This window comes from Sinocyclocheilus grahami, unplaced genomic scaffold (genome assembly GCF_001515645.1).
Source record: "Sinocyclocheilus grahami isolate Dianchi unplaced genomic scaffold, SAMN03320097.WGS_v1.1 scaffold306.1, whole genome shotgun sequence".
Classification (NCBI taxonomy): Eukaryota; Metazoa; Chordata; class Actinopteri; order Cypriniformes; family Cyprinidae; genus Sinocyclocheilus; species Sinocyclocheilus grahami.
In genome coordinates, this window is record NW_015505485.1 from 140,885 (window position 1) to 156,722 (window position 15,838).

The following is a 15,838-nucleotide window of genomic DNA, read 5'->3' on the forward strand; positions in this document are numbered from 1 at the left end:
CGTGTGTGTTCCCCCCCCTCTCTCTCTCTCTCTCTCTCTCTCTCTCTCTCTCTCTCTGCGCTGAAAGGATACTCATCATCTTTGCTGAAGCGTCTCACAGCGGAGAAAAGCCATGGCAGCTGCGAACCGTGTGCTTGTTTACGGAGGAAAAGGAGCTCTCGGCTCGGCATGTGTGCATTGTTTTAAGTCAAAAGGCTGGGTGAGTAGAAACGCCTCTTTATTATGATTCTATAGGAGCCGAGTCGCTGTGAGTTGGTGCGTGTGCTGAAACTGACACCTGTTGATGCGACTGGGCTTTGCTTTTGCATTATTATGCTTGCATGTTTATTTCAATAGCATGTATTTATAACTTGTGGCATAGCTGAAACGTGTTTCTTATATGTTAAAGTGGGTAGCCAGTATTGACATCGTGGCGAATGAAGAAGCGAACGCAAACGTTCTGGTGGAGCTCTCCGAGTCATTCACTGATCAAGCTGCTCAGGTGGGTGGAGCCAAAGTCCTGACGTCACCGCGCCATGTGTCTGTCAGCACATAGGGCTTATTAAATTGCCTGTCATTCTGCCATTTACTTTCCATTTACACTGCCAAAGTAATTTCCTGTCTTGCCATGACATCCCCAGTGTTCTGGACAAGCCATTTTTTCTCATTATTGGCCTTATTGTGTCTGCCATTGACTTCAGAAGCTGTTAATAATAGTCACAGTTATATGGCACCCATTGGAGCTGTCCTCCTTGTGCCACAGCATTGTGTCTTTCTTCTTATGGTCTTCTAACACTATTGCGCTTTCACACTTGAAATTATTAACCCTGGGCCATTATAAACCTTCCTCGTCACTCCAGTTAACGCGCTTGCTGTCGATGTTCTGCTTTTGTATTAATGTTTCTTTTACTGTACAAGGCACATACATATTTAATGAGGTATTTACCGAGACAGATTATGATTGATTTTCAGTTTCAGAACAACTCGCTGTAACATTCTATCACCTCATTGTTTAACTCTGGATCATAACCCAGGGGTAAAAATTACAAGTGTAAAACTGAGGGTCAGAATTGGCCTTGTCATGTGTAGAGTCTTTGTGCATTACGTTTGCACTGTTGTTTTCAATAAACTGTAACTGCTGTAGAGTTCAGTTATTACAGTAACTAAGTACTGTTGTAACAGAGCCTATTAGAGTATTTTCTCATCAGTAAGGTTATTTGATGCAGGTGACATCGGATGTAGCCACATTGCTGGGGAAACACAAGGTTGATGCTATTGTTTGTGTGGCAGGAGGATGGGCTGGAGGAAACTGTAGCTCAAAAGGTCAGCATATCTTATTTGTCATCCTAGACAGAATTTGCTGATTTTCTTTTTTTTTATTGTTGTAATTTTAAGTTTATTTTTAATTGATCTTTGTTTTGTTTTTTTATTTGTTTATGTATTGATATATATTAATTTATTTGTTGCATTTTCTGTGGAACATGGTAAAATGTGTTAAAACAGAGCTGAGAGTACTACACTCTTATTAGTAGATGAAAGCAAATAAAAAAAATGAATACATTTGTAAAAACGTACAATGTGAAATTAACAGATTTGTGAAATTTGTTACAAATGTAAAATTAACAGATTTGTAAAATTTTATGAATGACAAAGAAAGAGGGTGCAAATTCTGTGTGAGCCTGCTTATTTGACATTTCACAACTCAAGGGAAGCTAATGAATATTTATTGATGGTCCATTTGATACCTTCATGTCTGCTACATACAGTATTTGGGGGTGTTTAAGCTTTTTTCTCCTAGGTTATTTTTTATAGTAGATTTCAATCAGTTCATAATATAATTGGTTTTGCTGGAATAAAATAAACTTTCATTCTCTATTACTTGTTTTAGATTTGTATAAGAACTCTGATATGATGTGGAAACAGAGTGTCTGGACCTCCACCATTTCCAGTCATCTTGCATCGCTCCACCTGAAGCCAGGAGGCCTGCTGACCGTCTCTGGAGCAAAGGCCTCACTGGAAGGCACTCCAGGTACAGCAGGAGCATCCATCCTTATACTCCTAAGATGAGTCGCCTACTGGAAAACACATGTTGTAAATGTATTTTCAGTACAGGTTTACCTGGACACTTCCAAATTTGATGTTCCTTGCGTAAAGGTGCATTTATACCCCCAGAGTGGCTAAATAATATTGTTTATGTAGGAAGACACTTCAGTCTTCATGAGGTTTTCCCTTAGGTGGGTAAAGTCAGTAATAATGTTCATTTATAACAGCAAGGGCATTTTCCCTTCCATTGAAAGTGTATGTAGTATTGAATTGAGTGTCACTTCCATTGTACTTGATCAGTTTTACGTATTGCCTCACATCCCAAATCTTTTCACAGCCCCAGATGTGAAATGCTCAACTCATGTCATTATGCCTTTAGTGACAAAACTCAATACAGCACACAACAGAGGTCGCCTCCAGCCTATTCAAAACCTCCAGCATCAGCAGACTGCTCTCATTGGCTGAGGGGCCAGGGAGGGGGAATGAGTCAGCAGGTTTTTTGGAGACGCGAACACATGTGAACTGTGTTTAGGAGTCTGTATTCCTTACCCACACAGAACTGATTTAGACAGGAATTGCCCTGCAGCGAGGAACACTGCTTTGATATGATATGAAGGGAACCTCTAGTTGGAACGTTTGATGTATCTTGTTCAAAGAGACAGGAGCAAGCTCTGGTGAACATTTCTGATAGGGCTGTCAGCTCTTACAACCGTACATAATCAGTATCACGTGCTACTAGTCACACCACAAGCTGAAAAACTAGTACTCTGATGACGGTAAAGACAGCTTTTATGATAGTAATGTCAGCTGTAGTAATGGTTAAGTAGCTAACTGAGTAACTAAGTAATGTTGCATTTTGTGTTTAAATATTTTCATTTGTAATTTCACAAAAAAAAAAATCATTAATTACAAAAAACATGCAAAAACAAAAACTACAATTGCTTACAATAAAGCATGAAAAGAAATAACATCCTAATGGTAAAACCCAATCTAAATTAAAATGGGAAATTAAAAATAATAATAATAAATAAATCCCACCCAAACCCTCGTAATATGTAATGTTGCATTTTAAATTCATTTATTTTTGTTATATTCTATAAAATATGTTTTGATTATACATTTAAATTATATATTATATAAATATATACTATAAAGCATAAAATCTGTGCTAAGCTGAGATAGTTGCAAAGTCCCGGTATGCTGGGTATGCTGGGTTCAACTGACCTCAGAGCTGAAGTTCAGTCTGGAAATCAGACATACCAAAGAGAGTTTAAGCCAAATCCTGAAGGATAGAGCATGTGATTCAAATTGTGACCCACAAAGTTCATTCAGTTATGAGGGGTCATGCAGCATGGCTGAAACAATCACAAAACACTGAATTCTCAAGTTTTAGAGTATATTGAAAATAAAATAAAAAATATTAAATATAAGAAAGAGGGGCTTCTCCACTTCTTATTGCCTCTGTGGGTTTAAAGGGTGTTTCTTGGAACAGCTGTCGTGCATTTTGGGTTTGAGGCTGGGAAAAAAAAAATCTTTAAAAAAAGTAGCATTTACTCCTTTAGTACATCATGCATGCTGGTTATTGATTCCAGATGCCAAGCCAACAAACATCTAGAGAGGGGGAGCTGGAAAGACAAACACACTTCAAACAAACATTACTTAAAACATTTCCAGAGTACTCCCAGTAATCATCATTTTATATTAACGTTTGTTCTTTGGCATTTGAAAGGGATCATATCATTTATTTATTTTTTCATTTATTCCCTGAGGTCCACTTATAATATAAGTTTAAAAAATTGTCCTTAAAAATCATAAATATTTTTTACTTCTTTTATTGCAGAAAGAACTGAAAAATGTACATTATACAAAATTTCATTTCATTTTACAATTTTCTTTCCCCCATCCACCCCCAGATTGATAAGAACATAATATATATCAAAGCTTAAAATTCTGCTAGTATAGACGGTGAGGAAATAATTCTTTAATAGTATTTTAAAAACTACATTTCCACTCTCTCACTGAGCCTTACAATTATACTGTACTGCTTTTGCTGTTCCTAAAAGATTTCTGTGTAGGCACCTGGTGTAACGTTTGTTACAATTTAAGTGTCAAAGTACATTGAAAAATCGAATTTAATTCCTGATGATGTGACCCCTTTAAATACACTGGTATTTCTGAACATAGAGTTTCACTGGTGAGAAAAAAATAGTCTGACTGTGTGTAGGAGGAATCGCATTCAATTAGCTTATTTTGTATTGCAAAATCCATTTTATTCTCTGCTTGAGATATCCAACCAAATGATTATTGACCAAATTCAAAGCAACAGCTGTTGACTGTGAGACATTGTTAGGCAAATTGTGTAGTTGGCATGCTCTCAAGTGCTGTGTGCGCATGCATTGTGTCCCATAGTCTGCTTTATGGAGCGAGAGCTGCAGCACTCAACATGTGAAGAAGGCTCTGTGCTCCATTCACTGCTTTATGTTTCCCTTTGGATGCAGGTATGGTTGGGTACGGCATGGCCAAGGCTGCAGTCCATCAGTTGTGCAAGAGTCTGGCTGGCGAGAACAGCGGTCTTCCATCTGGATCTGTAGCTGTGGCCATTCTTCCGTAAGAGCATCTGTCAATCTATCATATCTGTCTATATACACTGATCTGTCTGTTTTAGTTATGCTTCCTCCCAAGATCAAAGTGAAAATATTGAGTACTTCTTAAAGAAGTGTATTTAGGGTACTTTTAGCTCAAATGTTACTTTAGTGTTTGAAAGTTTGGGGTAAGTAAGATTTTATTTTTTTTCTGAAAGAAGTCTCTTATGGTCACCAAGCCTTCATTTATTTAATCAAAAATACAGTAAAAATAATATTGTGAAATATCATTACAAAAATAACGTTTCCTATTTTAATATATTTTAAAATGTCATTTATTCATGTGATGCAAAGCTGATTATTCAGCAGCCATTAGTCCAGCCTTCAGTGCCACAAGATAATTCAGAAATCATTCAAATATGCTGATTTTTCTGATGCTGATCAAGAAACATTTATTATTATTATCACAGTTGAAAAAAGTAGTTTTGCGTAATATTTTTGTGGAAATCGTGATAGATTTTTTCAGGATTCTTTGTTGAATAGAAAGTTCAAAAACAGCATTTATTTGAAATAGAAATATTTTGTAACATTATAAATGTCTTTACTGTCACATTTGATCAATTAAATTCATCATTGCACAATAAAAGCATTAATTTTGTAAAAAAAAATCTTGCTACCCCAGACTTTTGAACAGTAGTGAAATTATTCATGAGTAATTATTAACCAACATTATTGGTACAATAATGTTCTCATGAAAGTCAGCACAAGAAGGCATTCGCAGCTCATTTCACTTCCATAACATGACACATTTCACAGTGAAACAGGACATTTAACCTGATATCAGATCCGGAGCAATTTATTACTTTTTTTTTATATATATAATGTGCATCAACATATTTTCAATAACACCAAAAATGAGCATGAAGAAAGGAAATAGGGTCAATTTTGAGGCCTGTCTTTTATTATTCATTGATCTGTGTTGCACATATGTGATATATCAATGAATTATATTTCTTTTGTTTTTGATGTGTGAGCATCTGCAGTCATTTGTACTGTTAGTGATCTGCGTGGTACACATTTGACTGCTGTCTGTTTACATTAACTCAACATATGGGGTGTGAGTTTTTCCAAAAGGCCATGCTAGTCTTAGCTATTGCCACAGGCTCTGTTCCAAAGTCTCATCTTCCACCACAATAACAACATTATGACATCATCCTCCAGGGTTACCTTGGATACACCAATGAACAGGAAATTCATGCCCGATGCAGATTTTGGGAGCTGGACACCGCTGGAATACATCGCAGAGTGAGTTCACATTTATCATGTCCACTGAGCACCAGATTTCATTATGCTTGCTGATAATGTCATAAATCTCAGATTTGACCTGTTTGGAAAATAGAAGCCTCAACAACTGGATAAATCAGAAAGTGGACATTTCTCACCAGAAGAGGGCAGTAATGTTCTTCCAAAAGAGACCTGATGTCTGCAGCATGTCATTCAGCAATGATCTGAATATTTTGAAATACATATTAATCCAAAATCCATTGTTATGAATTATTTCATGTAGGTCTCATGTTAGAATTATTGTTATTCCAGATTTGAGTTCAACAGAAAATATCGCTTTCAGATAATATAAATGTTTTAAATCAGGTCTTAAAAACCTTCCTCAGATGTTACATTTGATTTGATTCAGTAATATTAACCAAAAAAGCCACAGGCAATAGTAAAAGCCTCTTAGAAGCAAACATACCCTGCATGAATGATTGAATTACATCCGAATTTAAGTGAATAATGTCAAGCATCAACCCAAGAACAGACCTCTTAGAGAAATGCATGCATTTATATTCAGTGGAACTGATATGAACACAAATGCCTCTCAAAAAATGTCACAAAATGATTCTACCTGTTTTGAGGTTTAGCACTGTGAGCGATTGTACTTTTTTTTAGCGTATCTCTGTGCCTCACTCAGATGTGGCCAGTATGGCCAAATCTCTCCTGCCAGTCAACACAGATTAGGATGAGGATTTGATGCAACTCCATAATCCCAGAGGAGCCGCAGCAAACCTAGCTGGATTAGAGAAGCACATGAGTGATGGAGGAGTATAAATAGTCTTTGTGTTAGAGGTAATTAATGTGTAGTCTCACTTCAGTAGCTACAGTGCGCTAAAACCTCTACAGTTTCTCCCGAATGTTCCAGAGTAGAGAAGGCTTGTCGTTCGGTTCTTATTTTCCTTTCTCGGTCTCCCTCCTCCCATCTCTGTTCTCCTTATCTAGCTCTCTCTCTATCCAGCGTGCACCACCATAATTTTACACCTGCCTCTCAATCCCCCCCTCTCTCTCTGTCTCTCCAGAACCTTCTACAGCTGGGCCACTGGGTCAGGCCGGCCAGCCTCAGGCAGCCTCATACAGTTGGTGACTACTGGGGGGAAAACTGAGGCCTCGGCGGCTCAGTAAAGGGGCAACAGAGAAAAAATAAAAATACAAAAAGATAAAGAGTGGAGGAGAGCAATGTTTACCAATATACTGTGCAGCAGAGGAGAGAGAGTTCATATAGAACGCAGATGGAAAATGAGAGATGTGGCATTTCCAATCATCCAGTCTCATTGGAAATACACAGTACAGTATCTCTGAATTGACCAAAGTATTAACTTATATGTTTAACGTTGAGTCAGTCTATACATAAGAAAACAGCCTAGATGATGAGTGTATGTTTGTGACTTTCATCTCGACAATAAAAGGTGTGCCGCTGTCATATGTGAAACGTACAGTCTTCTATTCAGAGACGTAGCCTTAGTTTGTGTAAGTGTGAGTGTGTGTGATTACTGGTTCAAATTTCATGTATAGATGCTGCATCTTCAAAGTATTTTCTCTCCACTGTTGTTGTGTTGGTGCTGTATGAGTACGGACCATATTTGCATAATAAAGACAAATAAAAACAATATTGATTGTCAGCATATGTCATTATTTGAAAATGACCGATTTTAATTCTTAAAATGTATTATTTGCAGGAATAGATTACCTAAAAATGACATTTCCGTCATTATTTCCCCCATGTCAGTTCAAACCTACTGTGCATATGCTGTTATTCTTTTCATCTCTCATACCTCATTCTTCATCCCTATTATTTGAAACTGACACGTCATGTATATTATCAAAATGTTTTTTTTTTGTTTTTTTTTGCATCAGTGATGTAAAAATTAGCACATGAGGTGCCATTCTTGAATCTAAACACAATTGGGATTGAGATTTCCAAGCTGCAGTGGAGGGAGGAAAAAATAGCAAATAACATCTTAAATTTTACGAAGTGACTTTAAATGAAAGTTTTGTTTATTCAAAGCCATTTGACATCAGAAAACGTATATAATGCAAGAAAACTCTTGTTCCCTTTCAAGGGAACTTCGAACTGCGTCCTCTAGAGGTAGTTATGGGGAACGCCTCGACGTGACCTGTGTCTGAAGCATACATTAAAAAAACACCAACAACATGTTGGCCTGCGACAGTCTATGACATCACTACCGGTGCGACTATAGTATAAATAGGCACCGGGAGAACACTTCATCCACTTCTTCGTCTTCAATGACTGTTTTGTTTGAAGCATGCATTCCGGTGGTAAGAGCGATCTTTCTTCCCTTATTATGGCGAGCACTAGCAAGACGTTTAGGAGATGTGTGGATCCGTGTCTTCGTTATTTGACACCTGATGACACACATGATCTTCGCGTCTTTTGTTTGGGCGAAGAGCACGCACGCGATGTCCTCGAGGGGACAATCTGCGTTCACTGCGAGCGTTTTTCAATGAAAAAGCTCCGCTCTCGTCTGTCTCTCTTTTCGAGGAAGGAGGGGTAGCCGTCTGCTCCCCGCGGTTCAGGACCCGCCACTGCTGAGGTACGGAGGAGAATGAGGTCGTGGGGATCGCAGGCGGATCTGGCCGATGAGTTTAAGGAGGGGCTTTCTCTCTCGCGCTCATCGGCCGTGGATGAGGGTGAGCCGCTGGAGGATGATGATGTGATTTCCCTAACATCGTCTGATCCAGCGGCCAGTGCTCTGCTGGGTTCGGCCCAGGAAGAGCAGGAGATGTCTGAGGAGGGCGAAGAAGTTGAGGCTGAGCCTTCCCAAATCTCCTGCCCTGCGTATGATGAGCTACTGGAGGTTATGGATCGCGCCACGGCGAGGAAGGGGACGCCACGAGGGCGTCTCGACGAGCGTTATCTGTCTGACCATAGCCCTCCAGCTCAGGTGAGCCTTCCTTTTCTTCCTGATCTCCATACGGAGGTCGAGAAGGAATGGAAGAGGCCGTTTTCCTCACTCATCCATCGGTTCCAGCATACTAGTTATGCCAACATCGAGGGGATGCGCGAAAGTGGCTATGAGATGATGCCCCCTGTAGAAGAGACGCTGGCTAGCTATCTCTCTATGGGTGAGATATCCTCTCTTAAGACTCCCTCCTTGCCATCTAAACTCCTTCAAGATACATCTCGCTTAAATGGCAAGGCATATGCAGCAGCAGGTCAGGCTGTCGCTTCGTTGCACACGATGGTGGTACTTCAGGCATAAAAGACCTGGATAAAGGGGAAGGCCTTTCTCCTGATGAGTTGCGCCGCACCACAGATCTTGCTCTCCGTACTACTAAGCAGGTCGCCTCTGCTATGGGCAGATCTATGGCAGCCATGGTGGTAACGGAGAGACATCTGTGGGTGAACCTGGTAGATATCGGGAAGAAATAGAGGGGGTTTCTTCTCGATGCTCCGGTTTTGCCTTCCAAACTTTTTGGTACCTCCGTCCATTACCGTGGGAAGTAGGGGTGCTGAGGATGCTGCAGCACCCCCTGGCGTGTAGCCCAAGAAAAAATGGGAGGGGGCTGGGAGTGCGGTGTTAAAAATAAATAAATGAAAATTTTGTAACAAAAAATAAATACAACTAATTTTATTCATTTGTATATTCATTCAAATTCATAGAAAAAAATAGCCTAAGCCTACAGTGACAATAAGCAACAGTAAAACATGAATTAAGTTTAATCAAATTGATTGTGAAAGTCGTTTCAACTTAAACTGACTTAGGAAGCCATTTGTTGCCATAACTTTTTGATCATATTATTACCTGTAACATGTCTCGGTGTAGTGCCGAAATTTGCACCCAATTCGGCACAACACCGGACCCAAATCAAGAATTAACGACCATTTCTACAGCCATTGCGAAGATACAACCGAGAAAGACCGAGATCGTCTATTACCTCAGCAGCAACCAATAATAATAACAATCTCGCATTGTCGCTTCTACAGTGTTTATTTTTATATTTAACGTTAGATCTTTCATATTCTTGGAACAAAATTAATGCTTAAGATTGATTCAGTATTACTCTTAATGAAAAAAAAATCCCACACACAACATCAGCAATATTGCAATGACAAAGTAGCTTATATTAAACATAAAACTTTTATTAACAGAACGAATAAGACATACCCGCGTTGTAACAAATAAATAAAAGGTTTTTGGATTTTCGTCTTACTTCAAACGAATGCTTAGTTTGTGGCTCATTATTATTATTAGTTATAATACAAAAGGCTATACAATAAAATAGTACGATGACAATTTTACTTGTATTAAACTTTGAACTTTTATTAACAATATGAATAAGGAAAATATGTTTTACCTGCATTGTAACACAAATAAATAAACGGTCTTTGGATTTCCCCTTTTTTTTACGATTGTAGTTTGTGGTTCATTATTAGCCTATTAATTAAGCATCAGCCATAAAATAGTACAATGGCAAATTCGCATAGGCCTATATTAAACATCTAACTTTTATTAACAAAATGAATAAGACGGATATAGTCTACTTGCGTTGTAACCCAAATAAATATGGTATTTTCCCTCTTTTAAAACATGTACAAATGCTTAGTTTGTGGTTCATTGTTTTATTTATTTATTTATTTTTAATGAAAACAGCAACAATAGAGACAAACTCGCTTATATTAAACGAAGAAATTAAACTTTTATTAACAAAATGAATAAGACGGATATAGTCTACTTGCGTTGTAACCCAAATAAATATGGTATTTTCCCTCTTTTAAAACATGTACAAATGCTTAGTTTGTGGTTCATTGTTTTATTTATTTATTTATTTTTAATGAAAACAGCAACAATAGAGACAAACTCGCTTATATTAAACGAAGAAATTAAACTTTTATTAACAAAAGGTGTGCTTTAGGATCATAGTGTCTCGCATCACTCTCGTCACATGACCAAACTAGTGTGTCTCTGTTGATACACTTTTAAAGCATCACTCCCCTCACTGTAGAGGGTTATTTGTGAGCATGGTGCTTTCTTCCGAGCGTTTGAATTTTCTCCATGAGGAGTGGAATTCCCCGCTTCGTGGGCTAAGCTTGCTGTACGTTACCCTTCAGGTTTTCTAATGAACAGGTTGTAGGTCGAGCCTCCCTCTCGGCTGAGAGTTGGGTGTTTTGCTTCTTCAGCTAGGTAACTTACAGCTAGCCATTCCAGCATTATACCATAGATTGAGTTGATGACTTCTCAAACATATTGTTCTTGGGATGCACCATTTCCATCTATGGGCTGCTCTTTCAGAGTGCCACGAGGCCCCCTCAGAACGGTATATTTAAAAAACATGTTATGGTAAGCGTGCACGTGAAGTCCCTGTGCGCTTTCTAAAATCCACACTGTGGTAAGTTCGCACATTAAGCATTCTGCATTCTTTCTAAAATCCTGTATGGTAGGGGCTACGCGTGGCGGCTTCGTGCCCTTTCTTGAGTCGGTTAGGCCCCGGTTCCACCTTGGGCACCACTCCACCTGTGTATCCTCAGGATACCTACTTTAACAAGGTGTTGCTACTAGGGGTTTGTTGATACAGTTCCTTCAGCAAGCTCATGCTGAGCAAGCGGTAGCCCCCTGGGTGACAGGCCAAGACCTAGTAAGATTCTAGGCACTTGGTCGTATCCCCTTAAAGGAATCTCTTCCTGATTCCAAGCCTTGAGCTCTACCCCGGTCCCAGGAGTTCTGGCCCTAACATGTAAGTTTTTTGGGGGGTATGTAGCTTAGGCCTGTGGCTGTAGGGGATAATGTCACTGACAGCAGTCTAACGTCCCAGGGGCAACTCCCTTAAAGCTTTGGTAGAGTTGGTACTTAGTGCCCGCCTGTAGTTTGGCATGCACTCCCCTCAGCATGGTGGCGTGGGTATACCGTTCCCCATAGCGACCCCTAGAGCATGCAGTTTGAAGTTCCCTTGAAAGGGAACATCTCTGGTTACGTATGTAACCATGGTTCCCTGAGTAGGGAACGAGACACTGCGTCCTCTAGGTTTCCTGCCATGCTTCGGACGCAAGCTTATAGTGAGCCTATTTATACTATAGTCGCACCGTTAGTGACGTCATAGGCTGTCGCTGGCCAACATGTTGTTGGTGTTTTTTGAATGTATGCTTCAGACACGGGTCACGTCGAGGCGTTCCCTATAGTGACCCCTAGAGGATACAGTGTCTCTTCCCTACTCAGGGAACCATGGTTACATACGTAACCTGAGACGTTCTTTTTGGTCTGACAATCTTTCACATGTTTGTCCTTTAAAAGATATCAGGCATATCTTATATAATGGAAGCTATATATTGACAAATTAACAATGTATTGTTCTGGGGGGTTTTTTCACTTATGCTGCAAGTTAACCAGTTAGCTGACTGGCTTTACATACCATTAGTTAATTAGCCTTGTCAACAAGCTCTTGTCTTCTCTCATTCATTTATTATCTGCTGGTTTATTTTAACAAACAGCTGCTGATGGTTTGTATTCAGTCAGGATGTGCTGAGGACAAGGTTTGTCTTGTATCTTGTCTTGTTTTGTTTTGTCTGGCTGGTAGTTTCTCTCTGCAGTGCTGGATTTTGTTGGCTAAATCTCCTTCTCTCCCTGCAGTTGTTGTTCTGTCCGATTGCCATGTGGAAGCCATTTTGTCTGGGCAAGCATGGTGACTGTATAAATGAAGAGCTTACAGATGGAAGTGGTTAGTTCAGCCCTGGTAACTTGAGTGCGAGGACATTGGAAGGTGAGTGTGTGTGAGAGAAAGGACAGAGTAAAGGACAAACATTGTTTCTAACAAAAATGTTTAGCATGCCCATTTTGGCTGGCACAGGTCATTTGTATCCTACTCACAAATGTACACTGAAATGTTTTATGTTGTACAATTTACAATAATCACAAGAGCATTCACCTCCTGTGCAGTGTTTGCCACGACATCACCTCTAGATGGCGCTAGTAAGCAACCGCGCTGACCTGGACAACACGTTGAACTGTTTCTGTATCTCTCGCTCTTTCTCTCTCTGCTTATATCCTAGTCAGTTATTTATACACTTATATAAGACTTGTCACAATAGAAATGTATTACTCAAAATGTACTGCAATACCAATTATTTACTTTATAAATTATATGCATAAATGTATAATGTAAATAAGGTAGGTTTAACTTTATAAGGTCAATATAAGAATAATATGTATATGCAGAAAAGGTTGTAATACAGTGTAAATCAATTTATTTGACATGCTTTCTAAACTGCAAGTATACACATTTTGCTAGCTTCCATTTATTTAGCGATTTTACAATATTTTCAAAAGTGAACCTTTTGCATTTTTATTTTTGTGAAATTATATACAGTACAAGTCTATAAAATAAGTCTTTGTCATGTCCTAATTTAGATAGATTTTCTTATTCTCAGATTTACTGGTCTCTTTAGATCTTCCTCTGTCTCACTCTCTTTTACTTTTTGTTGTGTTTTTCTCTCACATTTTTAATGTCTCTGCAGAATTCTGCATCAGTTTCAACTGTACCCGGCTTTCTATATATTTGAACCAATCTTAAATGAGTGCATGATGTCAGAAACCATGACAGGCAAAAGCTATATCAGATATTTCAACTAGAAGACAATGAAGCCTTTTCAGTTAATGTTAAATATGAATTGGCTTTGTAAAAAGACATATTGCATTGTTAATGTTACCATGACCTGCTTCAAACAGAGTCAATATCCACATGAATGTCAACATGCTGAGCAGTTTTCAACAAATCAATAATTTTACAAGCTACTTTCAGTTGTGTGTTATGTGCCTTGTTGGGAAATGATTGTCTATACATAAGCACTAGTTATGCATAAAAGTTTTTCTGGTAACACTTTACAATAAGGTTCATTAGTTAACATTAGTTATGCATGTACAATACTTCTACAGCATTTATTAATCTTAGCTAATGTTAATTTTAACATTTACTAATGCATTATTAAAATCAAAACTTGTGCTTGTTAACATTAGTTAATGCACTGTGAATTAACCTGAACTAACAATGAACGACTGTATTTTCATTAACTAACATTAACAAAGATTAATAAATACTGTAATAAATGTATTGTTCATTGTTTGTTCATGTTAGTTAATACATTAACTAGCATTAACTAATGGAACCTTATTGTAAAGTGTTACCATTTTTCTTTTACACTCAAACGTCAATCAAACTAAATGACAGATTCTCTACAAGCATGACGTGCTATAAAAAGGACTGAAGTCCTCATATAGTCCATAATATTGTAGAGTCTCCTTTAACAGTGCCTGAGAACTGCAGAATAGTTAGGCTATCAATTATTCACAAATGCAAAAACATTTTTCGGGTGTTAACTTTAACCTACTCTGCTTTCTCAGCACTATCAAACCCAGAATTGTTCAATGCCTTTGCCCTGTATATTTTTTAATTATTTATTTTATGAATATCAGACCTTTCTGAGAGAATTTTCCATTTGTTTTGAGACAAAAGTTGACATAAAATCTGAATGACGATACAGACAGTGGTTTCATATTGTGATCGCTGTTTCTCTGGTCAATCGAACATCAATCTCTCTAATAAATAATGAGGATATGTGCTTAAAGCCCAGTGACATATTTCTGTTCTCCACAGTTCTTTTATACAATTCTTAGTTCAGACCTGTTTTTATACAGCCTGTGGTTCAGATGCTAATATGCCACATTCAGTAACGTTGCATCAACTTTGGGGTTTAAAGCAAATAAAATCCAGTCTTTCCCCCTAAAGCTACTGCATTTTTTGGGAACTTTGGAGCCCAATTCAGTTTAGTGAGTGGAATTCACTTTAGTAAATGTACGGCTGTCGTAATTACAATGGATAGCTGTACCAAAGTCCCTTTAAGGCTATATCTATATTCTATAGTCCAGTAGTTTTCAATCTTGGTCCTGGGAACCCACCACTCTGCACATTTTGTATATCTCTCTTATCTGGCACAGTCAGTTCAGTTAATGGAGCTCTCTCATAACGAACTGATGATCTGAATCAGGTGTGTTAAATAAGGGAGACATGCAAAATGTGCAGATTGGTGGGTCCCCAAGACCAAAATTGAAAACCACTGCTACAGTCTTTGGCTGTACACGTACAGACCCCCTCAGATGATTGTAAAGCGCTTTGGGTGTACAATACACAATAAAGCACTATATACAGTAAATGCCTCATTCATTTATTCATTCATTTTTTCGCTGCCGTAATACAGTTCGGCCTTTTCGTGGAATTTCGTACCTGTTCACCAAACTTACATACTCCCAGAACAGACGTTTGGAGGGGAGCGTGGGAAAGAAACAGAATATATTCACCTTATTAGACAGTAAGTGTATCATCAGAATGATGAAACTGATGTTTCAAATATATATAAATATATATATATATAATATATATAAAAAATAAATAAATTGCATACAGTTGCCTTAATATTAAAAACAATGTATGATATCAGTGTTTTAATGTACAGCATGTACAAAAATGTATGTAAACGTGCACCTACATAAAGTGTGCTGAAATTAATGTGATTTTAACAGACAGGTTGACACTACTGTGAAACATCTGACTCGTATCAAATCAAATTTACAAAAGTATCTAAAAAGAAACAAAAGCAACATAATTTTTTCAAGCAGTTTAAAGGGTTCAGTCCTCCATTATTCATGTTAATTTATGCAATAGAATTTAAGCCTAATGATATTTTTGAATATGTAAGTGTCTCTGTCAGAAGTAATGAGATATGTAGATAATGATATGCAAATTTGGTGAATTATTAAAGAGGCACAGCCAAAGATATATATTATATATATAATATTAGTTCCCATTTTATTTCAAATAAATATCTGCAGCTAAACCCTTCGAAATACATATACTTACTTCCTATTCAACTGCATTGCAATGTCTGGTTATTTTGA

At 38.0% G+C, this 15,838-nt stretch overlaps 1 protein-coding gene across 1 annotated transcript; it reads left to right on the forward strand.

The window, feature by feature from the left end:
* Nucleotides 1–38: 38 nt before the first annotated feature.
* LOC107601489 (dihydropteridine reductase-like) lies at nt 39–7,336 on the forward strand. Its single transcript, XM_016293673.1, has 7 exons — nt 39–199; nt 389–481; nt 1,206–1,302; nt 1,868–2,008; nt 4,521–4,629; nt 5,826–5,909; nt 6,956–7,336. The coding sequence occupies exons 1-7, from the start codon at nt 113–115 to the stop codon at nt 7,056–7,058; spliced, it is 714 nt and encodes a 237-aa protein (XP_016149159.1). The 5' UTR covers nt 39–112; the 3' UTR covers nt 7,059–7,336.
* Nucleotides 7,337–15,838: the final 8,502 nt, after the last annotated feature.

Bases quoted from the DNA above. Each gene is read 5' to 3' on its own strand.
- LOC107601489 (XM_016293673.1), top strand. From the start codon at position 113: ATGGCAGCTGCGAACCGTGTGCTTGTTTACGGAGGAAAAGGAGCTCTC. The intron at 1,303-1,867 runs GTCAGCATATCT...TACTTGTTTTAG, and splicing joins AGGAAACTGTAGCTCAAAAG to ATTTGTATAAGAACTCTGAT. The intron at 4,630-5,825 runs GTAAGAGCATCT...ATCATCCTCCAG, and splicing joins GTAGCTGTGGCCATTCTTCC to GGTTACCTTGGATACACCAA.